Raw genomic sequence first — 25,372 nt, forward strand, 5'->3', positions numbered from 1 at the left:
CCAACAGCATCTTGTAGAAACCCCTCAATTTGCGTTGGGAAAGTTTTATTGACTCCAAACGACCTCAAACGACCTCTCCTAGTATCCTCTCGAAAGTCCGACTTGATTTGAAACACAGCTATCAACCTAATGACATACATTCCCTCATATTTAGGACAACCGCACCTCACCTACTTAGTCCTTGGCGACTGAGCGTCCAGCTATGAGACTGATTGACACGGAAACTATGGATATCGTTGAGCGCTTTGGCGCATCCATCGAGCCTTATGTTATTCTCTCGCATACTTGGGAGGATGAAGAAGTCACTTTTCAGGATTGGGACAAGCCTAGCATAAGGAACGAGATGAAGGGCTTTCAGAAAATCAGGCAAACATGCGAGCTCGGTGCTGCTGACGGTTACCGGTACGCTTGGGTTGACACTTGCTGTATCGACAAGACCAACAGCACGGAGCTTTCCGAGGCCATCAACTCAATGTACAAATGGTACGAAGATGCCGCCGTCTGTTATGTCTATCTTTCGGATCTTCGCGATGGCGCCGGCGACGAGGCATTGAAAGAACAGCGCTGGTTCAAACGCGGCTGGACATTGCAGGAGCTGATAGCTCCACGAGAGGTCCAATTCTTTTCTCAGAACTGGCTACGCATCGGAGTGAAAGCTGGCATGGCGAGGTTGCTTTCAGAAATTACATCCATCAACCATGACATTCTGTCCATGTCTCAGGACCTGAACAACTTCAGTGTGGCTGAAAGAATGTCATGGGCATCTGGGAGAGAGACAACCAGACCAGAGGACTTGGCGTACTGCCTAATTGGAATTTTTGGAGTCAACATGCCAATGCTGTACGGAGAGGGGAAGAGGGCTTTCCTGCGACTTCAACAAGAAATCATCAAAACTACAAACGACCTATCCATATTTGCCTGGAAGTATGTACCCGTTGTCCGTCGCACGTGGCAAGATCACAAGAATATCACTTGTGGTATATTTGCGGAGTCCCCGAGCGAATTCGCCATAAGAGATCCTCTCGTCGGGTCAAAGCTGAAGATCACACCTTTGAAACGACAGACAGAGGGCGATGTTACTGTCACAAATGCTGGCATCAAAATAACCTGTAGACTCCAGCTGGTGTGGACGCGACATAAGGGAAATTACTCATACGTTCTTCCCGTCGCTCGCACTCACGGGGAATCCACCAGGAAACGGAACATGTTCTTTGACGATGACTTAGGCGTCATGTTGAAAAAGATTGATTCAGGTCTATTCGTCAGACAAAACCCCCTGTCGCTCGTCAGAATGAATAAGCGGACCAAGCGTCTGGACGTTGATCGATACTGTCCCAACGCCTACATTCTCAATGATCTTTCCATGTCGAGCCCTCTGGATCGGTACAGGGAACTACGATTTTATTGGCCGCCGGGAGTCAGGGTTATCCGATGTTGGCCTTGGGCTGACTGGGACGATGAGACTGGAGTATTCATGACTGGGCGCGATGGTCCACGTGGATCCATGCTCATCGAAGTGAAGGTTGAGGATCCTATCGATGACATTCCGCCTCAAATCATGGAGTTCATGTTTGTGTTCTTCGGTCCCCTTGACCACGACTACCTCACGTACACACTTGTCGAGTATGGCCCTTATCAGATGCCGCTGGATCTCATCAATTTAAGACTCCATGGAAGAGACATGAGTCACAAGGAAATGTTTCACGCTTTGAGGAGGTCGCCAATTCCCAGACAACATTCTGCCTTGGCCCGTATTCCAAGGACTGAGTATGGCGTCCGTCTTTCAGTACAGGCAGTGGAAAGCAAGCCTCCGAAGTGGGAGTTTTCGATGATTGTAGATAGCCTCGATCACATATCGGAGGTTGAGATCCTGCCTTGGTCAGACATGCCGCTGCATGTCTAGGAATGGAACGATCAAATGCATCTAGACGAAACGCATATCTACAACAAACCTTCAGGTGGAAAAAAAGTCTCAATGAAGCAATACCGACCGTGACTATACGTCAAGATACTCACCGCCGAGATTATCATTCTGCCTCGCCCGATCTCCCCTCTTGTCAAGGTCCTGGTCTTCGTCCTGCAATCGAGCAGTACGGGAAAGCAGTTGGGCACAGTCAAGGACTTGACCTCACGTCGTGGACAACCAGCCGATACGACTTACCAAATCGGGCTCTGAAGGATTTTGAAACATTCCTTCATGCCGCCTAATCATGCGATGGTAGCGGTATTAGAAATCACATTGAGCTTTGTCTGACAAGGTAGCATACGGGTATCTTCGTGTGGATCGTCGTGGAACGTGGACCTATCTTTGACCTTTTTAGTTCTTACTTGAATCTGAATACGTCATTATCCACAGCCATAAGCCCTATGAGGCACTCTTACCCAAAACGTGACAAGCCGAGTTGGAACAATTGCGAACTTCGGCCCGACGTTACATAAGCTGCGTGCACAGCTGGCGGGATAATTGATACATATGTCTGACATGGTCCCCAAATATCCTCCGCCAGTTTCGGTCGTACTGCTTCTTCACTAGACTTCCAATCAGCAATAGAAAGCCATCCATAACGATGTCTCCAGCCTCAACTCCGCAGCTGATCTTCGGAACTGCAAGCTTTGGTGACAAATTTACCAATGTCGAGCAGGTGCAGTCGTGTCTGGGTCTGCTGAAAGAACACCATGTCCATGTGCTAGATACGGCAGGCCGGTACCCGGCCGAGGCTCAGGGTAGATCGGAGGAATTAATTGGGGAAACCAAGGCTACTCAGCAAGGCTTTCAGGTCGATACCAAGATTCTTGCAATGTCAGCTGATCACAAGGGGGAGCTGTCGAAACAAAACATCGAACAGAGTGTCAGCGACAGCCTTCGGCGATTGAATATTCCAAAGGTATGAAAAGGAAAACTGTCAATGCTATCAACCTGCGATTTGAAGTCAAGGGTCTGACATCGATCGCAGATCAATACTCTTCATATTCATTTCCCTGATTCCCAAACGCCCATTGAAGAGCAGGCGTCAACGCTTGATAAACTTCACAAGCAGGGAAAGTTTGCTCAGGTAAGTTAAATTACATATGGACCTCGATACGAAGATCCATTGCCACATTTGGAATTCAACTAACAGTTTCTACCCTAAATGTAGCTTGGAGTGTCAAACTTCACTGCCGGTCAACTCACTGCCTTCATCGAGGTGTGCGATAAACATGGGTTCGTAAAACCTACAGTTTACCAAGGCGAGTACTCGCTCATCAGCCGAGGCATGGAAAAGCATTTGCTTCCCATTCTTCGTGAGCATGGCATCGTCTTCAACGCTTTCAGAGTCATTGCTGCGGGATTTCTCTCTGGAAGCCTTACATCCGGCTCTACGGAAGGCACGCGATTCAGTGGCGATGGCCGGATTGCCAAATACATGTCAGCCCTGTGGGACAAAGAGTCGCTACATAATGCCCAGCGGAAGCTGAATGCCGCTATCAAAGATGTTGGAATCACGTCTATCGAAGCGGCATTGCGGTGGGCCTGTTATCATTCGGCACTTGGGCAAGGTGACGGCATCATCTTGGGGGCCAGCAAGGAATCTCAAATTGAGAGGTATGCTTCGACATCCGCAGATCCGGAGGCTTTTATGATCTAATTCTGACTTTGGCGATAGTAACATCAAGGCAATTGGAAACGGCCCACTCCCAGACACCATTGTTGCTGCTATCGAGGCCCTTTGGGAAGATCTCCGAGCTGAAAGAGAAGACAGCTACATTAACTAGGACAAATGAGCAAAGAATGAGAAATTGAGTATTACGTTCATAAAAAAGGTTTCTGACATACCATTAACAAAACATTGAACAAATCGCTGTCCTACTGTTGCTCTACCACGTTGCCTCTCGAGCTAAATTGTCTAAAAGCAAAGCATCTAAGCATGCGAATGTTAATATATGTTTCGGGGTCAATTGCAACAGTCCTTGACAATTCAATGAGAGGGGACTGTTAGTATTCTATCTGCACATCAATGAGGTAACGCCACCTACCGCAAAATGGCATAATCCCATCGAGTACTTGGGCAACAGCCCAGTAATGCAGAAGTAAGTGTGGAGCAAGTTGGCACCTTAGCCGGGTAAATGGATGGTGAGACACGCATACACGAGCTGACGTGCAGGGGTAGTCAATATGCATGGTAAGTGAAAGAGCGGAAGGATTGTTCTCCGCAGGTTCAGCTGTGCTGGGAAGAGTAGGCAACAGACGAAAACAATGCTGACAGTGGTTTAAAGCCACTGCAGCCATCGGCTGATACTTGTGGTTGGTGGTGGTGACGGAGAAAATCTTTTGCCCGACGTCTATGAGACTGACTGACCTAATGCAAATATCAGAAGGTCGGCCAGCTCGCGTACCGCATCTGTGGAGTTGCAACCAGTTACCATAAAAGGCTTTCCTTTTGAACTTTCTCTAGACTTTTCAACACTGAACGCATCCTAAGTAGGCGGTTCATTTAACTGGCAACCTATGGTGAAAATGCACGTCTTATCATGGTTCTTCGTCCTCCACGCATCCCTTGCGATCGCCGCCACTACGTTAGAAGATCTTACAGCCTGTCTTCAGACTGCTTCCGTCCCGATTGGCCCCTCCCTCACCCCGTACAATCTTCGCATTCCCGTCAAGCCTATCCTTGTTGCTGTCCCTACAACAATTGCGCAAGTATCCTCGGCAGTATCCTGCGGGGCGAAGTATGGAGTCCATGTCAATGCGAAGAGCGGCGGGCATAGCTACACCTCTTCCGGCTTTGGCGGAGAGGATGGCCACCTGGTGATCAATATGGACCGCATGTATTCGGTAACCGTTGCAAGTGACGGTACTGCTAAAGTCCAAGCCGGTGCGAGGTTGGGCCACGTCGCGACTGAACTTTACAATAATGGAAAGAGAGCTATTTCTCATGGCACTTGTCCAGCGTAAGTTACCCTGCGTTTTGATACTTCGCGTGGTTTAATATACTTGTAACAGAGACTGATACTTAAACTCAGTGTCGGTATCGGAGGTCATGCTCTTCATGGAGGTCACGGCATGGTCTCTCGGAAGTATGGTTTCGCCATGGATTGGATCAAGGCAGCAACTGTGGTTCTTGCCAATGGTACTATCACCCGCTGCTCCGCGACAGAAAGACCAAATTTGTTCTGGGGCATTCGTGGAGCCGGTTCATCGATGGTTATTGTGGTCGAGCTTGAACTAAACACGTTTGTTGCACCGGAGAAGATGACATACTTTGACATCGACGTCGTATGGGACACGCAGAAGCTTCCCCAACAACTTTTGGATGCACAAGAATTTGCCAAAGGGATGCCAGCAGAACTAACCCTATCTGTAAGCTTCAACAACGATGGGTGCTACCTCAACGGTGGTTTCGTCGGAGAAGATGCAGCTTTCAAGACGGCAATCCAGCCCTTGTTAACGAAACTGGGGGTGAAGGTTTCCAGTTCTAAGACAGTTGGCTGGATCGAGTTTATCAAGCACTATGCTGGCGTTACTGATATCGACATTACTACCGGCAGCTACAGCGAGGTGAGTTGTTGTCAATGACCAACAGTATTGATATTCATCACTGATCGAGTTAGCATGACAACTCTTACGCCTCGAGCCTCACGACGCTAGCCTTATCAAAAACAAACTTCCAATCTCTGGTCAACGCGATTGATAAATCAGGCTTTTCTGTCAGCCGTTCCTGGTACATCCACATGAACCTTCACGGAGGCGACCTCTCCGCCATTTCGAAACCGATCGACGCAGCCTACGCTCACAGAGACAAAATGCTTCTCTTCCAGCTCAAGGACAGCGTCTCCCAAAGCCAGACTTATCCATCGACTGGTTTTGCACTCCTGCAGGGATTTAGGCAGAGCATTACAAGCGGACTTCAGAGTGGGCAGTGGGGCATGTATGCAAACTACCCCGACTCTCAGGTATCCGGGGACGAAGCGCCGAAGCTTTACTATGGGAGCAACCTTAGAAGGCTCGAATGGATCAAGGAAGATTATGATCCCGCCAATGTGTTCAGAGACAACCAGTCTATAAAGCCTGTAGAGTAGTATTCTACACCATCAGGTGTAGCAACCAAGATCATCCGCATCCTCAGACGGTGCCACACCATTCATTTCCCCTTTTTGGCCCCCAAATGTCGATGGAGTTCCGATTCCACTTGCAAATACAACATGCAGAAATCAGTCTTCTTGCTTCACCAATTGCGCTCCGTATTAGTGGATTTGGTTGATGTGTTGCTTGACGATGAATAAGCGCCATTGCCGGCTGGGCCCATTTTTGACCTAGGCAGTCACCTACTCGTGCTTGCCAAGATATCCTTACTCAGGAACACCGCCTTAGTCAAATTGGACTTCGATCGTCTTCCGAGATACGAAAATATGCTCAATAGTTGAACTTGAGGTTCGTCCTTGCGTGGTCTTGGTTGGGAACTGGACCTATATAAGGAGGTCCTTTCCCACACCATGATTGCCAGTTGAGCAACTCAGATAACAAAACGTTCCATGTTCTTAGAGCATTATTCTCTACCTAGTACTATTATACCTATTATACCAAATCTTAATAACGCACACCGTCAATCTCACCAACTCCCGATACGTCTTCACTCGCTTCCACGCAAACCCCAAGATGCACTCTTCTTCCACCCTCGGCGTTTTCGTGGCAACGGCCCTACATCTCATTCACCCTGCATCTGCCAGTTACGAATTTGGAAAAGGTGTGCGAGTCAACTTCTAGTCCAACTCAGGCTGCTCTGCCTACACTAGCGAAACGGCAGCTTGGTGGACACGTTCCCCTCGAACTGGCGAAAATGTCCACGGGGGATCTGCGCCCGACTGTTTCGCACTGGACATACCAGGCAATAGTGAAAGCTTGAACGTCGCCAATGTCTGGAAGGGCAGTGGGGCCAAGAGTTCAGGGGGGTGCTTTCTCTATGATGGATGTAACTGTGGTGGTGCGTCCACGTATGCCCGCTTTCAGGATGGCACTGGGACCTGTATTGCATCGAGAAGCCCCAACGGGTCGCTGTGGAAGAGCGCTCGTTGCAGCGTAAACCCTAGCTAGGTGCGTAGTTCTACCATGTAACGAGTCGCTGCTGGGGCTTCGGTAAGGGTCTCGGAGGACAACATGTTCAAGTTACGCGGTGATCAGGAACGGTTATCAGAAAATAAACGTCACATTGTAAAACCGGTCCTAGTGTGAGCCATTGTAGGTCGATTTCTAAAGCTTCAAAAGTTTCCTCATCTCATTTCCCATGACTCCTGGGTGCGGAACTACAAGAGCCCCAGCTTCTGCCAGTGCTTTTGCCTTGATGTCAGCCGGCACATCCCTTGGCGTCAACAGAGCTCCTGCATGCCCCATCGTCTTGCCCTGTGGAGCTGTTCTTCCCGCAACCATGGCGATGATCGGCTTCGGATTACGTGATTTCCTCCTATACTCCTTGATAGCCTCCGCTGCTCTAAGCTCGGCTTCGCCGCCAATCTCACCAATGACAATGATGCCCTTCGTCTCTTCATGCTCGAAGAACAACCTCAGCCCGTCCAGCAACGTCGTCCCCGGCATCATGTCTCCTCCCATTCCTACGACGATGCTCTGTCCCAGCCCTGCCTTCGTTGTCGCGCCTACAGCTTCGTAACTCAGAGTACCGCTCTTCGAAACAATTCCGACTGTTCCTTTGGAGTACTGCTTGTATGGCATAATGCCAATACGACACTGGTTTGGAGCGATGATACCTGGGCAATTGGGACCAACTAAGCGAGTCTTGGTTTGCGTCCGCAGAATCTCCTGAACTCGAGCCATGTCGTGGACGGGTACGTGCTCCGCGACGGATACGACAAGGGGTATTTCAGCCTCGATTGCCTCAGTGATGGCATTTGCTGCAAACTGCGCCGGAACAAACACGGCACTTGCATGAGGTTTCACTTTGTCCATAGCCTGAGGAATAAGTTGTCAAGAACGAACAGCCATTGGGGGGCATTGAGTAGCTTACCTCCTTAACTGTGTCAAACACAGGCAGTCCTAGATGATCTTTTCCCCCCTTTCCAGGTGAGACGCCACCGACAACGTTCGTGCCATATTCTATTGTGTCTTTCGCATTCAAAGTGGCCTTAGCCATGTCAGCTCATTGCGTCAACCTGGACAAGAAACGTGAAACCAACTCACAGCTCTTCCCGTAAACCCTGAGCCAGGCATTAGCACTCAGCCTGTTCTCTCTTAACGCTCAATGGGTCTCTACCTTGGTATATGACTCTCGTGTTCCCGTCTATTTTTAAGTTTGCAATCGTATCTTCCTCATATGACCTTTGTTTCGCGCTCGACGTTGAAAACCTCATCCGGACATTGCCAAATTGCGGTGTTTGCCGGGGAGCCTTGGCCACCTTCAGCCATTGTCGGGTGAACATGCTTGTAGAGAAAAGGGTGATAGCCGTAGAAGAAACGGATCATACAAGCACACAGTAAGATCATTCAGATAATTGAGAGAGCCGGATTCACTGAAGGTGAGTGAAATCGCATGTCCATTGCCTCGTGAAGCTGAACCTACATCGCCCCAAGGATCATCGGATCACCGTCATCGGAACTGGGGTAGTGCCTCGGCTACATACTCATATAACCGAAATGGCGCTTTTGGTGATGTCATGCTCAGGCCGTGTTATTTCCCCCGCCCCAACACCAGCGGGGCATCTGTCGGCTACATGACACTTCTACAACCACCAGCCAGATTCACATCGAGCGGGAATTCCAGATATGTCTTGGATCAACACACAGGTTTCAGGCTGCTCTGTGAGGACGCAATCGCTCGGCGACTGGTTATTTTCCCAACTTCGGGTGGTGCGATCGGTAATGAGGTGCGTCGGCAATGGCTCCAACCCCACGTAAGAGGGCTCGGCAAGCTTGTCTCGCCTGCAATGCCAGACGGGTCAAGTGCGATGTAACCGAGAGAGTACCGTGTCGGAATTGCGCCGCCGCAAACGTGCCGTGTGAGCTCCGAGTGTCACGGCGCGGCAAACACCCGCGGCCCTCCCGGCGGCGTCCCGGACCGGATACCAATGCCTCTTCTGCACATACAAGCCCATCGCCGGCTTTCGCCGACGACACTCTCGGCACCGTCTCCACGATCGATGATGCGGACCAGCATGTCGCTGCATCTCAAGTGCTTGCTGCACTTTCGCAGAACCGCGACCAGGAAGATTCTTTCGAAGTCTTCGAAGCTGACAGTACCATTACCGTGCGCGAGCCCGAGCCGCAAACAGTCCCGGACACAATCGATGGCAGGCAGGAAGAAGAAACATCAGTCTTCCTGGGAGAGTCGACGTCCATACGGTACGTCACTCATGGGTATCCCACTCCAGCAGGAGCCGGTGTCTCGCCGCCTGAAAACTTGAGGTTTCTCCACTCGGTGCCGAATGCTGTTAGGGCCGAGAATATGATTCCGCCTTGGGAGGTTGAGAGAAGACAGGCTCGTATACGGTCCCTCAAAGCTGAAGGCGTCTTTTCGTTTCCGCCAAAGCTGGCTGTGGAGGCGTTGCTGCGAGCATACTTCAGGTGGTTCCATCCCTGCTTCCCAATTGTAGATGAACAGGATGTATGGGACCAGCATGAGAGGGAAACTGTATCTCCCCTTCTTCTGCAGGCGATGCTCTTCATCGCGGTCATCCACTGCGAAGAGGATGACTTGCCGGCACTTGGTCTTGGAAGCCGCCACATGGCCAAATATGTGTTCTACAACAGGGCAAAAGACATCTACGACGTCGACTTTGAGCCAAAGAAGTTCACAGTCACTCAGTGCTTATTTCTCTTGAGCTTCTGGCGAGCCGGTGCCCTTCTTGAGAAAGATGCGCGTCATTGGCTCGGTGCTGCCATCAGTCTCGCCCAGACGAAAGCTTTGCATCGATCGGCACCTACAAAATCATCAGATGCAAATACGGAAAAGCTTCGGCGGCGGCTGTGGTGGTCGATTTACATCAGGGAACGGCAATGTGCTGCTGCTCTAGGCCTCCCAAACCGGATAAGGGATGAAGACTGCGATATCGAGCCCCTGAGCGAACCAGACTTCGAACATGCCTTCAGTTTGTCATTAACAGCATCCCAGGCACAAGAGTATACTGCATATGTTATGGGGATGGCTCAACTCTCTCGAGTTCTGGGAAAGATTGTGCACTGTGGATATCTCCCCAGCAAGTCGCTCAGCACGAATGATCGTTCACAGATGAAGGACGATCTTGTTCGCTGGAGACAGAGTTTACCTATCGCAATGCGTGGTAGTACAGACGATATCGGAGACCCACCGGGGTTTCACTGCAATATGCTACATCTTGCATACAACAACCTCCTAATTCTCCTGTACAGGTCAGGCTGTATCGGTAGTGCAGAAGAAGGCCGAGAAGTTGACGGACAAGTCGCTCTCCAAGCTGCTGCCCGCAACTCAAGGATCATCGAGGATATGCTTCTTGAGGGGAACTTGCGACATGGTCAGATTCATGTTATTACGAACCTCTTCAATACCCTTTGCATACACACGGTCAACCTTCGAACGTCCCGGGGTACAGGTCGCGCTATTCTCGAGCACAGAGCTAAGTTGTGTCTTCTGGGCTTGCAGGAACTGCAGAAGACATGGGAGGTCAGAAATTGGGTGCTACAACTATTTTTCAAGTACCTGGATCGGTCTACGGCGGCGAGACTCCAGATGGAGGATGACTCAGGGATGACTGGTGGTGCAGACAAGAGTCAAGTGGGCAGCCGCCAAGACGACAGGACTTTAGACACAGGAGGCTCTCCAAGACATGAATCTGGTGGCGATATGGATGGACTTGATACTTTGCTTGCGTCGGACACGCCCTGGTCATGGTCTACTGAAGAGGCTAATCAGTTTCTCTTCTCGCAAATCGAAAATGATTTTGCGTTTGGCGAAGGTGGTATACTGGAATGGACAAATACGGCAGCAACCATCTAGGCCATAATAATTACCAATACAGGTGAAAGTTATTTTGGAAAGTTGTTCTTCGATTAGCTTTGTAAGCTTTGTGTCGACAATAAAGGTACCCGACAGCAGATTGAAGGCTTGGTAATCTAGAATGAGGCAACAGGTGAGAGGAACGTCACCGGTTGGAGGGCATGGTTGTAACAACGCATCTCTGGATGCTGTAGATGAACTGAGCAGTGCAGCACAGCCTACGCCACACAATCTAAGTAGGCAGCGTGCATGTTGAGTCAAAGGAGGAAGATCGGGAAGGCGATTGCAGTGTGTTAAGTTCAACGTCTCGGCAATTGTTATCTTCGGGGCATGCGGCGTTGAGAAATGCTACGTAGTATAGTCTACTGATGCAAATATCAACGGACAGATGACCTGGTATACATCCAATGTAACATTTTACATTGTCTGGCCTCTCCTTCCCAATTGTCGCCATTTCGAGCATGTCTATAACTTCATGTCTTTACTAGGCATGGAGTAGCCGTAAGCGAAATGCTAAAAGCATTGGGAACTGTCCAAAGTTATGATAAGATTGCAGTTGTTTGTTTGTTTGTTTGTTTGATATTTAACGCCGTGGCGGCAAGGGCGCAGCCGCCCTTGCGGCAGACCTCCCGAAGGGTATGTGGCGTGGAGGGCCGCAGGCTCTAGCTATATACTCTGTAGTACACGTCTCTTCCTAGCGTCCTCCAGATCTTGCCCGAGGGCCAATATGTGTTCTATCCATCCCTAGTTCCCACTGGTGCCCTAGTTCCGTTATAGCAATCTGCTGTCCTGGTGACTATAGGTAGTCTGTTGTTTTTGAGAGGATAGGTTAAGTCCTATCTCTTAGTAACGCGGGCAGATCTTCTGGAAGAAGTCTGTCACGTCAAGGAAGGCCTGGAAGCCTTCAGAGTCGATAAGTAGACCCTTAAAGTAGCGCTCTAGGGAGCCTATAGGTCCTAGAGGCTCCCTTCGGCTATAAGGGTAGAGGATAGGCCACCGTTGCCTCCTCACTAGGGTCTTACGGCAGTAGACCAGGTGGTCTGCCTCTTTAGCCTCCCCACAGGAGCAGGTGAGCAATGCCTCTGTGTGATTAAAGCGTTGATGATACTGTTCAAAGTCTCCGTGGCCTGATCGTGCTGCCAGGAGATAGTGAAGGGTAGCTCTTGGTAGAGCTAGTTCAGGAGGGCAGCCAAGGGTGGCCTTAAGCCCCAGCTGGGTATAACGGGGGGGTGCTTCTTGCTTCCACCATTTCCTATGCTGGTGTTGTTCGCGTTCTTTGGCCAGTCGCTTAATCCCTGATAGGGTAGCTAGGAGGCCTCTTGGGGCTGGCAGTGTTGTGCCCTCCTTAGCTAGGCTGTCAGCCTCTTCGTTTCCTTTTAATCCTTGGTGCCCTGGGCACCAATGGGTCTGTATGTTCTGTATCCTTGCTATCTCCTGGATCTCCAGGAAGGCCGCTTGTGAGGAGTCTGGAGCTATGCCTCGGATCCCCTGAATGACGCTGGTGTTATCAATGCAGATATGTATAGGCTGGCCTTGGGAAGTAAGGAGGGCCCTTTGGAGCCCTGCCCTCGCCCCCTCTGCCTCGCCGTCAAACACTTCTGCAATGTTAAGGCGGCCGCACCCTTGGGCTATCCGTTTGTTGCTGCGGTAGATAACGAAGCCGAAACCTGTAGCCCCATTAGGGGCTTTAGAGCCGTCTGAGTAGATAATTGTATGGTTGTCTGGCACAGTCTTAATCCAGTCCTGAAACGCTTTAGCTGCTTTCTCTTTATCCTGGCCAGCTGTAGGGTCTTGTGATCCTGAGAGGTGCTGTGGCTGTAGGAGCAACGGCCTTGGGCACTTAGGTAGGAGGGCTGCTGTTCTTTGAAGCCTTGTTTGCCGCCGCCCTAGCTGGGAAAGCCTTGGGACTAGGGGGTGCTGTTGGTCAACCTTCTGTAGGCGTGTAGCGAAGCGTAGGCGTACTGCTTCGAGAGCTACTTTTGCGGTAGGCAGGCCAGAGTCTCGGAGGAGGCTGCTGGTTGGCGTGGTCCTCCAGACAGGTAGGATAGCCCTTGCTGCTACTGTTATAACCTTCTCTACCCTCTTAACCAGGCCCTTTTGCCTTGTGCTAACTGTAGCTATCTGGTTATCAGCGCTACTGCTAGTAGTAGTAGTGCTGCTGTTCCTAGCTGGTCTCTTTAACCCTGCATACCAGGTCTCAGCTCCATATAGGGCTATTGGGAGGACACAGGCAATGACAGCTTGGCGAGCAGCAGCGGCAGGGAGCCCCCCTTTGGTGTTGGATAAGTGCCGCAGGAACTGGGCCACTTTCTTTGCTGCTGCCACCTTTATATCGACGTGGTGCCGGAAGGTGAGTTTCTTATCAAACCAGACCCCTAGCCATCGTATAGGTCTAGTTGAGGCCTTTATAGTCAGGTCCTTTGCCTGTATATCTAGTAGGTCCTTCCTCTGCTTATGTTTCCTACTAAAATGGACCGCCTCGCACTTAGCAGGGTCAAATGCTACCTTATTATCTGTACCCCAGTTGAGGATCTGAGTGACCTCCTGGCTGAGGGCTGTAGCATTTTCCTCTAGAGAGGGGCTAGTCGCTAGGAGGCCGATATCATCTGCATAGCCAAACCGTAGCTTCTGGTTATCCGCCAGGATATCAGCTATATAGAGCAGAAAAAGAATAGGGGATAGCGGAGAGCCCTGAGGGAGCCCACAGGACAGAGGGAAGTCCTCTGTAGTAGTTTCCTCTAGCCTGACTCGGGCGGTCCGGCTGGAGGCGAAGGTAAATATCAGCCTAATCAGACTACTAGGCCAGCCCTGCTGTCGTAGCCTGAGGATAAGCCGGTTTCGTAGCACGGAGTCAAATGCCCCCTTAACGTCCATTGTCGCCAGGGTAGCAGTAAGCCCTAGATCCAGAGCCCTTTCGATCTCGTGGGTTAGGCAGGTTGTCAGATCGACTGCAGCCCTCCCTGGTAATGCCCCAACCTGCTGTGGGCTGGCTATCCCTTCTAGAATAGTAAGATATGCCATCCTCTTTGCTATCAGCCGCTCTAAACCCTTGCCTAAGCAGGATAGGAGGGCTATTGGACGCCAGGATCCAGTCTTTGAGAGGTCTGTTTTCCCTGGCTTCTGGATCATAACCACCTCTGCTTTACGGAAGGTCCTAGGGAAGTAGCCTGTTTGGACACAGGTCTGAAAGAGCTGCTGTATAGGAACACCTATCAGGCCCCAAATGGATTGTAGCAACTTTGTAGTAATCCCGTCAATCCCAGGGGTTGTAGCCTTTGTGAGAGTTGCCTGGCGTACTTCCTCAATGCTGACTATCTGTTGCCAGGGTATTAGACGCCTTGGGACTATAGGAGCAGCAAATGGGTTCCCAGGTAGGTCGTCTGTAGCGTCAAATCTCTCTAGTAGGGCCTTCCGCAAGGCTTGGGCTTTATCGTAGCTGTTGTTGATGGCCTGTCCATCCACTAGTAGAGGTGGGGCCTTGATAGCTAGGCCAGACTTACGCCAGCTTAGTATCTGGTATAGGTTCTGGCTAGATCTAGCCCCCTCAATCTTAGCAGCCCAGTAGGCACATTTTGCCTTCCTGACTGTGGTCAGAAAGGCCTTCTGCTCCTCTAGGATAGGCGGTGGTATTACTAGCCCAGGCTCTTGGATTTGTCGACGCCTTGCCTTAACAGCTGCTTGGTGGGCCTCTGAACACTCCTCTGTCCACCAGGGGGCTCCCCTACCCTGGCTAGTCCGTCTCTTCCCTACCGCCTGGATAGCTGTAGAAAGGAGGCTGACTAGTTGGGTAGCTAGGGAGTCTATTTCTGCCGGAGTAGGTGTATCCCCTAAGGTAGGCAGGGCTGGGATCCCTGCGCTTACTAGGTCGGCTAGCCGGAGGAGGGATGAGTCTGAGACTGTAGGGAGGCTTGTCTGGCACCTCTGTTCCTGGGTTTTTATAGGCATAGTTGTTGTGATAGCTTGGTGATCAGCCCCTGGATGTAGGTGTGGGCTGACATGGGCCTCTGCAAAGGGAATATTTGAGAAGGTGAGGTCTAGTACATGCCCATGGGTATGGGTTGGAGCCCCAGCTTCCCCAATGAACTCAAGATTATAGCCTTCAGCCCACTCTGCAATATCGTCCCCTCGGTTCCGGCTTTGGGAGCTGGGTTCCCAAGAAGAGTGGCGGGCATTAAGATCCCCAGCAATAAGGGCTCTCTCTGGTGGTTGATATCTTAGGAGGGTATTTGTTGTGTGGTTTGTGGGTTCACCTGGTGGCCTATAGACGTTTATAATAGTAACGTCGCCAGCTTTAATCCATAAGATATCCCTTGATTGGGTAGGTCTTTGTTGCTGTATGCGTAACCTTAGACTTTTGCGTGTGTAGGTCATGACCCTAGGCCTTGTGTCTCTGCTGTTCCAGAAGTCAACTGGCACATAAGAGTTATAGCCTGGGTGTGTATTAATTTGCATCTTATCTCTAAAGCCTGTCCAGGGTTCCTGGATCAGTACTATATCGATCTGGTCTGCCCAGCAGAGCTCCAGGAGAGCTGTATGAGCTGGGCTTATCTTCCCCACGTTACACTGGGCGACCCGTAGTACCCGTGGGGAAGCCGGCCTGAGCCTACTGCTCTGAGTCGAGGTCGAGGTGGGTGTAGGCATTAATAACGTTGTAGTCAGGTTTCTGTGTTACCCTCTGGCTTCTGCTGCTGCTTGGAAGCGGGCGGATAGGGCGGTTAGTAAGGGGGAGGGCTTTAGAGTCTTCAGCCTCATCCTCATCCATACTGCTGCTGCTTCCAGTTATGCTAGCAGTATCTGCAACAACAATTGAGTCTTGTGTAGGTGTGAGGGGTCGAGGGCGCTTAGATGTAGCGCCTGGCCTGGCCTCTGCTTGCTGTGTGCTGCCCAGGGAGCAGGTCTGGCTAGCTAGGAGGTCATCTGAGGCCTTGCCTCCAACCTTCCGGATCCCTCGCAGTTCCTTATAGGTGGGTATGACAAGTTTTCCGTTAACTAGTAGCGGTCTGGCTGGGCAGTTAGTGTGGCTTGCTGGGAAGGGCCCATAGCAGTTAGCACACTTGGGCCTGGCTAGGCATGGCCCAGCCTCATGAGTACCTAACGGCTTGCTGCAGTTCTCGCAGAGAGCTTGCCTGGTACAAAAGCGGTCTGAGTGAAAGCCTTGGCAGCCAGGGGAGTGTCGTTTGGGGGTACGCTTCCTTGGGGGAAGCAGACGGGCTGGGCCTGACTGGCCGAATAGGCGGAAGCCTTCCTTGACCTCTTGAGGGAGGGCGATGATGAGGCTTTGCGTAGCTGTAGCCAGGTTAGGGCTATCTCGGGTTGGGCGCCAGGAGAGGAGTCTTTGCTTTGTCCTTAGAAGGACCTCCTCCTCTATTTCAGATTCAATACCCACCTTACTTCCATCCAGGCTTGTGAAGTACAGGGGGCAAAAAGGGATGGAATACTGGTACCATCTAGTAGGCACTTCTACCTTCTCAGCTGTGAGACAGTTCTTAATCTCAGGGGCCCTCTGCAGGAGTAGGGCTTGAATCTCCTTGTTCTGGGGTCTCAGTGAGAAGCCAGTAGCAGTATGGCGAACCTCAACTAGGTCTTGTGGTTGTAGGTTAAGCTCTTTTGTGACTACCATTTTTACTGAATGAGGGGCCAGAGATCTAGACGTAGGGATATGTTCTGCAGGGAGCCGAACCAGTAGGCGGAGATCCTGGGTCTGTTTTGGCTTGTTTGCGTAGTTGGTGGGCTGCCGGCCTGTTGTTCGGCTCGGCCGGGGGCCGGGGCCGGGGCCGGAGAGGGGTCCACCTGCAGTGGAGCCTCCGACGGCCTGGGCGTACGTTTTTCCGGGCCCGGGGGTAGGGGTGGGTCCAGAGATTTCTGCGGTTGCAAATCTGGTAAAGGAGTCGATAAGGTCCTGGGCTGTAGCCTTCAGGCGTGCTGGAGCCGTCCCAATGAGGGCATCTAGGCCTTTTGCGAGGAGGTTCAGGGCCTCATCTCGGAGGGCCCGGCCTTCCCGGGCTTGCTGAAGGGCGGCAGTGGCCGGTTGTGGCCCTCTTCCCAGGGGCCAGATAGGGGGGGGCGTGAGGCCCCTCGGACGTGGGGGTAGGGAGGTAGGGGGGGGAGGGGTCTTCGGCAGGTTATGTATAGAGGATATGAGGCCGTTGGGGCCCTGCGAGGGGCCCGCGGCTGGCTGTGAGGCCATCGCGGGCGAGGGTTCTGGTCGTGGGGCTGGGTTTGGTGGTGTTAGTGTTAGGGTGGCGGGCCCAGCGCAGCACTAACAGTGGGTGCTGGTGGGGTGGTATGTAGGAGGGAAGTCCATAAGATTGCAGTTGAGACGGGTCATCTGATCCCGTGAAACCAGGCTCTCTCATGGCGTCCATTAGAAGTCCGTTCCGAAAGAATGGGTCCAACAGAGACCAAAATGGTCGATGATACAAGTTCTGGTCTGTTAGGTTTGACGGCATGGAGTGAGTTGGAGACACATACCAACGGATAGGGTTGTCCCCTCAGCGCCTCGCTCTTGACCGGTGCGACGTTAAGATACTTAGAGACTTTGATGTGCCTATGGAATTCTTGTTTGCCGGTCTTCTCATTCTCTAAAACCTCCATGGCGCGATGACCAGCAGGCTTCGAGAAAGCCGGGTGTAAGTTGATAATCACGATCCTTGTGAAATTAGCTATGAAACTAACTATTTGAAGCGCTCGGGTCTTACCTGCCACCTGGTGCAAGCAGCTTCGGAAGTGCTGCCGCAAGGGGTTCAAGATCCGGCAACTCCTTCAAAGTCATGCTGCATGTGATCAAGTCAAATCTGAAGAGCAACTGTTAGAACCAATGGTTCTCAAGAGACCGATACGAACTGCTCACCTAGGATGGCGCTGGCTGAAGTCGTCGAGACTTTCAGTGTCCAGTAGATCAACTACTTCAAACGTCACGTCCAGCTTTGCATCCTTTGCCCGAATTTCGGCCTTCTCAAGCATCAACTTCGAGCCGTCAACCGCCGTGACTTCAGCGCCTGAAGTTGCCAAGACTGCAGCAATTACCGCGCTACCAGTACCTAGGTCAAGTGCACGCTCTCCCTTTTGAGGGGCCCCAAGCTCCTGTATAGTCGGTAAGAGGCATTCTTGGTACATATCGTTGCCATTACCAAGTGACTGGTCCCAGTAATTGGCGATGTTGTCCCAAGTTGCGAGGTTATTCCCATCATATTGTCCATCTAACGCCTTCTTGGCGACATTTTCCCCGTTTTCACGCATTGTAAATGAAGGTTTAGAGAATATGAGATTAGATGGTGAGAAGGCTGCTCACTGCTGTGGACGTTATGAAGATTTGCCAGTACAACAAATTGCTCATGGTGCGGGGTCGCAAAGCCGGGTGCCTGCTAGGCAGCAGCTAAGCCAATTGGCCAATATGTGGTTCCTTGATCCCTCGGCCAAAAGCCGGTCGTTATCTTCCCTTCTTTCATTTTTCAGCCTACCATGTAATCACAATCGTCTCTTCCAGATCAAGGAGATTAAATGGAGACATTACTGTGGCTAGCGCGGTTCAAGAATACGCAGTGAGAATGGATATAGCTGGGCGATGCATCCGCGATGATCCGTCTCAGTGGGCATACCTCTTCTCGCAGGCGAGCCACAGTCTTTTTCAAACTTTTCTAACTCATTTCTTTCCTATCCCATCCGGAGTACATCTTTAAATACACAACATTTGGACTTGACTCGCCGGATAACACCATCACAGGGAGAGCCAACTCCAATAACTTGGACTGTTCATGCATCAGCTGAGATATCCAGAAGCTTTGCCTGCCTCTCAAGGAACTCTAGCTTGGGACGATCGCTCTCCACAGTGACCTTCGCGGAGACCACACTTAGCGCCTCCGTAACTCTGCCATCTCGAAGTACTTTCCTCTCTTGACGTGCATCATACTCGAATTCGTACCATCCATGGGCATGATACGATCTTTCTAGAGCTCGTATGGTAATGACTTCAACACAGCACCATGCCCGTTCGTAGTAGTTATCCTCGGTAATACTGATCATGGCATTACATTGTGCAACACACATGGGTAGTGCTGCGACACCGCGCGCTTGTATGTCTCTGTTGTCCTGGTCGATACAGGCCCAGTCCTGTAGACACTTAGTGAGGCTCGGGATAGGCATGGAAGCAAGATGTTCGGAGAGAAGACTTACGAGCCATATACCAACCGTTTTAGGATCCACATCCGGGTGTTCTAAGAGGAAACTTTCCAAGGCGCTCATCATTTGATGATACTTGGTGTTCTCCATATCGTCGGGAGAGAATTCGCCAACGCGCTTTTTCTTGGACCATGTGTACGACATGAAAATCACGTAAAGGTCTTCATCATCGTCGTCCCCGAAGCGGCGTGTCAGGCTTTCGCTGGATTTGGGCAGCTTCCCGTGCCTAGCAAAGTCAGAGAAACGCACATATTTGAATGCGTCAAACTGGTGTGCTTTCTCTTCGTCCGTGGCAAGAGTTCTCGCATACGCCTGTCGCAGCCGTTTTATGCTGGATCGTTTGTCTGCTTCCAGCAGCACCGGTCGCAATACCTCCTGAAAAAGTTCCCGATAGCCCTTTCGAAGCGTAGATTCCAGCCGATGCTGCTCAACTTCGTCTTGACCGAGCTGTCGCTGAAGAGCCTCCATCAGAATATCCTGCGTCTGCTCGTCACCGCTGTAGACTGCAAAGTCCAGTGCTGAGTAACCAGATCTGTCTCGTAAAGTCAAGTCCGCTCCAGCCTCGATCATTTCCCGTATGTAACCTCGGTATTCTTCGCAAGGCTCTTTCGAGAGAGCTGCGACTGGCGTATATCCGTCTGAAGGATTGAATTGAGCAAGCGCCTCTCCTTTCTGTCCATCTAAGAGCAGCGCTCTGCCATAGAACAGCCTAGAGAATGCAATCTTGCTTGGATCGCCCGACTGGATGGCCAGGTTTTGACAATCCCAGGCTGCGCCAATCGCCTTGTCGAGGTGACCCTGCGTAGTGTAACAGAGGGATAGACGGGCGAATGCGATGGCCTCGTGCGCTGTAGCAGTTTGAGCCTTAGCTGCCTTTCGACGGGAATCCTCCTGACTGTCTGTTGGAGCTCTCAGCCGTCGGCATATGTCGACCCGTTCTTCCAACTGCTTGATGGCGACAGCCAAGTACTCCTCGTCGTGGTTGAGCAGGAAGAGTTGGTAGTTAACCATGCCAAGATTACCGATTGCACGCTCTGTTTCTACCTCGAGCCCCATGAGTTTGGCAGATTCATACTGTTCTTCGCAAGTTCGTTTGGCGTCGTTCAATCTGTCTAAATGACGATACACGACCGCCAGCTCTCCAAGTGCTTTGAGACGGCTTTCGTTGGACGGCATGTTCTTGACTGCTTCCTCGAGGTACTCGCTGGCCCTTGCAAAGCGTCCAAGCATTCTGTGCACATACCCGAGTTCGGCAAGCACCACGTATCGATAATGTGTCGCGTGTGGAAGGTCGGTCTTGCCATCACATATGGCCAAAGCACTGTGATGGGAAAGTAGAGCTTCCTCCAGTTCATTTCCACGGGTATGGGCTAGACCTTGCTGATAGAAACGCTCCCAACTGCGAAACGCTTCAATTGCTACTGCAATCGCGGCAGGTGTGGAGGTTTCAGCATCGCTCTCCTGATGATACTCTTCCCCCACGGGGTTCAGCATGGAAGAGGTGTGCTGCGAATCCTTTGAATAGTCGTAAAACGAGAATGCTACGTGCATCTCATCCGGGTCGACATCCAATCTATGGAAAGCTCCAGCGTCTTTCCTGTAGGTCATGTGGCGCGAGCGGATTTCCGACCGTATCTCATTCGCCTGGAACAACTCCCCTGTATTGATGTATGTAGCGGTGTTTCGAGATGTCCCATCTGTTTCGTTTCTCGTGCCGTCGGTGTCGCTTGAAGAGAGCTCATACCTAACATGTGTCGCTGTAGTTGGTTGTGCCTCCTGGACTTGATATTGGTAGTCCCGTGCCTGTCCGAGCAGGACCCAGCTTCGAGCAAACTGCTGGTGTGAAAAGATGAAAGGTGCCTTCTGATTTCTTCGTTTATCTCCAGGGAGCCATACTTCAAGCTGGGCCGATTCGTGTGCATCACCGTCTTTGACCATGCGCCAAAGAGTGATGGAAACGAAACCCTCGACATTGCGATGGACTTTACTGATAATTGACGTCTGTGATAATACTCCTTGAACAAGAGACCATATTGACTCAATTTCGTCCGGAGATAATTGAGTAGCCTGGCGTCTCGATTTCCGTAGGAAAGCGACGGCCAAAGCTGGATTGAAATATTGCCGCAGAAAGCCTCGTGGAGAGATGAGCTGCGTACGGCCAATCCATTGGTGAAGAGTCAACGCGGCGCCAGTTTCCTTGACCTTTTCCGTCAGCTTCTGGACTTCAATACCGTAGCGGGGTCTCGTTACATTTTGGACGGCGTCGCTAATCTGCTGGATCTCTGAGACGAGGTTCTTGTCGCACAAACATTCCAGAATACTGGAAATTGATGACCAAAAGAGTCTTGCTTGCTGACTCTGCGCCATGGCTGATCTCTCGATTGGACAGTAATTGCCGATTGCTGTTGGCTTGAAGGAGATTTGTGTCACCTTCCGATTTCAAGCTGCCACATGTCGCTGCAGTGGAGTATCGGACAAGAGCAAATCATATCAGGCATAAGCAGAGCCTGCAGACAGCCTGCGTCAATAATCTTCAAGGCCACGACGGCTGCCTTACCCCGCTTTTGAAATGGCTGCCTGAAGTCAGTTTTCATCAAATCGACTGCCGTCACGATAGCTATCAAGCAGCCACGAAGCTATCGCAGGTCTTGTCGGGCTCGGTGATGGATCCAGCGACTGCCATTGGCGTAGCCTCGGGCGTCATTGCCTTCATTGACTTTTCTTGGAAGTTAGTCACCGGTGCTAAGAACCTCTACGACAAGGGAGAAACACAAACCGTAGAAAATGTGCGCATCGGAAAAATCATCAAAGACTTGAAGGAGTTCTCACTCGACCTCGACGGGGGCTCTCTCGGTACATCCAAGCATGAGAAGGCGCTGAGGACTCTTGCGATGAACTGTGGCGATCTTTGCCAGGAGCTCATCGACATCTTGGAGAAGTTGAAGGCCAAGAGAAACTCACGATGGGAAACTCTTAAGACGACATGGGCTAGCATGCGCAGAGCGGATGGCATCAACGATATTGAGAATTGTTTGTTTGTTTGTTTGTTTGTTTTGTATTTAACGCCGTGGCGGCAAGGGCGCTAGCGCCCTTGCGGCAGACCTCCCGAAGGGTATATGGCGTGGAGGGCCGCCGGCTCAAGCTATATACTCTACAGTACACGCCTCTTCCTAACGTCCTCCAAGTCCTGCCCGTGGGCTACTATGTGTTCTATTCGTCCCTAGTTCCCGCTGGTTCCCTAGTTCCGTTGTGGTCTTCCGATCCTCTACGAGGAGGGGGTTATGACTAAGGTCTAGGTCAAGACCTAGTCCCTAGTACCGCGGGCAGATCTTCTGGAAGAAGTCTGTCACGGAAAGAAAGGCCTGGAAGCCTTCATGATCAGTAATTAGCCCCTTATAGTACTGCTCAAGAGATCCTATAGGCCCTATAGGCTCCTGTGAACTAGAAGGGTGGAGGGTGGGCCACTGAAGCCGCCTCACTAAGGTCTTTCGGCAGTAGACTAGGTGGTCTACTGCCTTTGCCTCCCCGCAGGAGCAGGTAAGTAGTGCTTCTGTATGGTTGAAGCGTTGGTGATATTGCTCGAAGTCTCCATGCCCTGAGCGGGCTGCCAGGAGATGGTGAAGGATCGCCCGTGGCAGGGTCAGTTCAGGAGGGCAGGCGAGGGAAGCCTTCAGCCCTAGTTGGGTGTAACAGGGCGTTGCCTCTTGCTTCCACCATCTTCTATGCTGGCGGTATATACGCTCTCTAGCAAGTCGTTTGATCCCTGATAGGGTAGCTAGTTGGCCCCTAGGGGCTGGCAGGGTTGTGCCCTCCTTAGCTAGGATGTCTGCTTCCTCGTTTCCTTTGATACCCTGGTGCCCTGGGGACCAGTGGGTTTGTATGTTGTATATCCTAACTGCCTCTTGGATCTCAAGGAAGGCAGCTTGTGAGGAGTCTGGGGCCATGCCTCGGATCCCCTGGATAACGCTGGTATTGTCGATACAGATATGTATAGGCTGGCCCTGGGAGGTAAGGAGGGCCCGTCGGAGCCCTGCCCTCGCCCCTTCAGCCTCGCCATCAAACACTTCTGCTATGCCGAGGCGTCCGCAGCCCTGGGCTATGCGTTTATTCTTACGGTAGATAACGAAGCCGAACCCTGTAGCCCCTTCAGGGGCTTTAGAGCCGTCTGAGTAGATAACTGTATGGTTGTCTGGCACAGTCTTAAGCCAGGCCTGAAACGACTTAGCTGCAGTCTCCTTACTTTGTCCAGCTGTAGGGTCATGCGGTCCTAGGAGGTACTGTGGCTGTAGGAGCAACGGCCTTGGGCACTTAGGTAGGAGAGCTGCTGTTCTTTGAAGCCTTGTTTGCTGCCGTCCTGGCTGTGGGAGCCTAGGGACTAAAGGGTGCTGTTGGTCAACCTTCTGTAGGCGTGCGGCGAAGCGTAGGCGTACTCCCTCAAGGGCTACTTTTGCTGTAGGCAGGCCAGCATCTCGGAGGAGGCTGCTAGTTGGCGTGGTCTTCCAGACAGGTAGGATGGCCCTCGCTGCTGCTGTTATAACCTTCCCTGCCCTCTTGACCAGGCCCTTCTGCCCTGTACTAACTGTAGCCACCTGGTTGGCAGCACTGCTGCTAGCAGTAGTAGTAGTGCTTCTGTTCCTGGCTGGTCTATTTAAGCCTGCATACCAGGTCTCAGCCCCATATAGAGCTGTTGGGAGGATGCAGGTAATAACTGCTCTCCGTGCAGCAGCTGCTGGGAGCCCCCCTTTTGTGTTTGATAGGTGCTGTAGAAACTGGGCTGCCTTTTTTGCTGCTGCTGCCTTTGTTTCAACGTGGTGTCGGAAGGTGAGTTTCCTGTCAAACCAGACCCCTAGCCATCGTATAGGCTTAGTTGAGGCCTTAATAGTAAGGTCCTTTGCCTGTATATCTGGTAGGTCTCTTGACTGGTTATGTTTTCTGCTAAAGTGGATTGCTTCACACTTAGCTGGGTCAAACGCAACCTTATTATCAGTGCCCCAGTTGAGGATCTGAGTTATCTCCTGGCTGAGGGCTGCAGCATTACCCTTAAGGGATGGGCTAGAAGCCAGCAAGCCTATATCGTCTGCATACCCAAACCGTAGCTTCTGATCGTCAGCTAGGATATCAGCTATATATAGCAGGAAAAGAATAGGGGATAGTGGCGAACCCTGTGGCAGCCCGCAGGTAAGAGGAAAGTCCTCTGTAGTCGTGTCCTCTAGCCTAACCCGGGCAGTTCGGCTAGAGGTGAAGGTGTATATCAGCATGATCAGACTGCTAGGCCAGCCCTGCTGTCGTAGCCTAATAATAAGTCGATTTCGTAGGACAGAATCAAACGCCCCTTTGACGTCCATTGTGGCTAGTGTTGCCGTAAGCCCTAGATCTAGAGCCTTCTCGATCTCATGGGTAAGACAGGTTGTTAGGTCGACTGCTGCCCTCCCTGGTAGGGCTCCAACCTGCTGTGGGCTGGCAACCCCTTCTAGGATAGTAAGGTAGGCCATCCTTTTTGCTATCAGCCGCTCTAAGCCTTTGCCTAAGCAGGATAGCAGGGATATCGGGCGCCAGGACCCAGTCTTAGAGAGGTCTGTTTTCCCTGGCTTCTGGATCATAACAACCTCTGCTTTGCGGAAGGTTCTTGGGAAGTAACCTGTCTGAACGCAGGCCTGAAAGAGCTGCTGTATAGGTATAGCTATAAGGCCCCAAATGGATTGTAGTAACTTTATAGTAATCCCATCAATCCCAGGGGTTGTAGCCTTTGTGAGAGTAGCCTGGCGTACTTCTTCTATACTAACTGTTTGCTGCCAGGGTATAAGACGCCTTATAACTATGGGAATAGTGAAAGGGTTCCCAGGTAGGTCGTCTATAGCGTTAAATCTCTCTAATAGGGCCTTCCGTAAGGCCTGGGCTTTATCGTAGGGGTTGTTGATTGCCTGGCCATCTACTGTAAGAGGCGGGGCCTTTACAGCCAGGCTAGATTTACGCCAGCTTAGGATTTTAAATAGTTCCTGGTTAGACCCAGCCTCATTAATCTTTATAGCCCAATAGGCTCGCTTAGCCTTCCTAACCGTAGTTAGAAAGGCCTTCTGCTCCTCGAGGATAGGCGGTGGTAGTACCAGCCCAGGATCCTGGGCTTGTCGTTGCCTAGCCTTAATAGCTGCTCGGTGGGCCTCTGAACACTCCTCTGTCCACCAGGGAGCTCCCCTACCCCGGTTAGTCCGTCTCTTCCCTATAGCCTGAGTAGCTGTCTT

At 51.4% G+C, this 25,372-nt stretch overlaps 8 protein-coding genes across 8 annotated transcripts; 5 read left to right on the plus strand and 3 right to left on the minus strand.

Annotated features, from left to right (window-relative positions):
- Positions 1-202: 202 nt before the first annotated feature.
- CGGC5_v006318 (Vegetative incompatibility protein HET-E-1) lies at positions 203-1,903 on the plus strand (the record flags this gene model as incomplete). The annotated part of the gene is made up of 1 exon (XM_032023000.1): positions 203-1,903. The coding sequence occupies one exon, from the start codon at positions 203-205 to the stop codon at positions 1,901-1,903; it is 1,701 nt and encodes a 566-aa protein (XP_031880292.1).
- Positions 1,904-2,567: 664 nt separating this feature from the next.
- On the plus strand, positions 2,568-3,753 carry Akr7a3-0 (Aflatoxin B1 aldehyde reductase member 3; the record flags this gene model as incomplete). Its single annotated transcript, XM_032023001.1, has 4 exons — positions 2,568-2,885; positions 2,955-3,053; positions 3,138-3,583; positions 3,645-3,753. The coding sequence occupies 4 exons, from the start codon at positions 2,568-2,570 to the stop codon at positions 3,751-3,753; spliced, it is 972 nt and encodes a 323-aa protein (XP_031880291.1).
- A 742-nt stretch (positions 3,754-4,495) lies between these two features.
- On the plus strand, positions 4,496-6,057 carry sorD-7 (FAD-linked oxidoreductase sorD; the record flags this gene model as incomplete). Its single annotated transcript, XM_032023002.1, has 3 exons — positions 4,496-4,929; positions 5,002-5,536; positions 5,590-6,057. The coding sequence occupies 3 exons, from the start codon at positions 4,496-4,498 to the stop codon at positions 6,055-6,057; spliced, it is 1,437 nt and encodes a 478-aa protein (XP_031880299.1).
- Positions 6,058-7,225: 1,168 nt separating this feature from the next.
- CGGC5_v006321 (Succinate--CoA ligase [ADP-forming] subunit alpha) lies at positions 7,226-8,406 on the minus strand (the record flags this gene model as incomplete). Its single annotated transcript, XM_032023003.1, has 4 exons — positions 7,226-7,939; positions 7,995-8,111; positions 8,168-8,184; positions 8,241-8,406. The coding sequence occupies 4 exons, from the start codon at positions 8,404-8,406 to the stop codon at positions 7,226-7,228; spliced, it is 1,014 nt and encodes a 337-aa protein (XP_031880322.1).
- Positions 8,407-8,861: 455 nt separating this feature from the next.
- CGGC5_v006322 (Cutinase transcription factor 1 alpha) lies at positions 8,862-10,955 on the plus strand (the record flags this gene model as incomplete). The annotated part of the gene is made up of 1 exon (XM_032023005.1): positions 8,862-10,955. One exon carries the CDS (start codon positions 8,862-8,864, stop codon positions 10,953-10,955), a length of 2,094 nt encoding a protein of 697 aa, XP_031880219.1.
- A 4,603-nt stretch (positions 10,956-15,558) lies between these two features.
- ubiG-0 (Ubiquinone biosynthesis O-methyltransferase) lies at positions 15,559-18,194 on the minus strand (the record flags this gene model as incomplete). The annotated part of the gene is made up of 7 exons (XM_066151684.1): positions 15,559-15,959; positions 16,052-16,241; positions 16,342-16,993; positions 17,220-17,380; positions 17,427-17,604; positions 17,654-17,749; positions 17,806-18,194. 7 exons carry the CDS (start codon positions 18,192-18,194, stop codon positions 15,559-15,561), a joined length of 2,067 nt encoding a protein of 688 aa, XP_066009049.1.
- Positions 18,195-18,707: 513 nt separating this feature from the next.
- Positions 18,708-21,500, minus strand: CGGC5_v006324 (uncharacterized protein; the record flags this gene model as incomplete). Its single annotated transcript, XM_032031050.1, has 4 exons — positions 18,708-19,064; positions 19,128-20,791; positions 21,290-21,335; positions 21,384-21,500. The coding sequence occupies 4 exons, from the start codon at positions 21,498-21,500 to the stop codon at positions 18,708-18,710; spliced, it is 2,184 nt and encodes a 727-aa protein (XP_031889441.1).
- Positions 21,501-21,796: 296 nt separating this feature from the next.
- On the plus strand, positions 21,797-22,307 carry CGGC5_v006325 (uncharacterized protein; the record flags this gene model as incomplete). Its single annotated transcript, XM_066151685.1, has 2 exons — positions 21,797-22,163; positions 22,234-22,307. The coding sequence occupies 2 exons, from the start codon at positions 21,797-21,799 to the stop codon at positions 22,305-22,307; spliced, it is 441 nt and encodes a 146-aa protein (XP_066009048.1).
- Positions 22,308-25,372: the final 3,065 nt, after the last annotated feature.

This window comes from Colletotrichum fructicola, assembly GCF_000319635.2.
Source record: "Colletotrichum fructicola Nara gc5 chromosome Unknown KSG_Nara_v1_contig03, whole genome shotgun sequence".
Classification (NCBI taxonomy): Eukaryota; Fungi; Ascomycota; class Sordariomycetes; order Glomerellales; family Glomerellaceae; genus Colletotrichum; species Colletotrichum fructicola.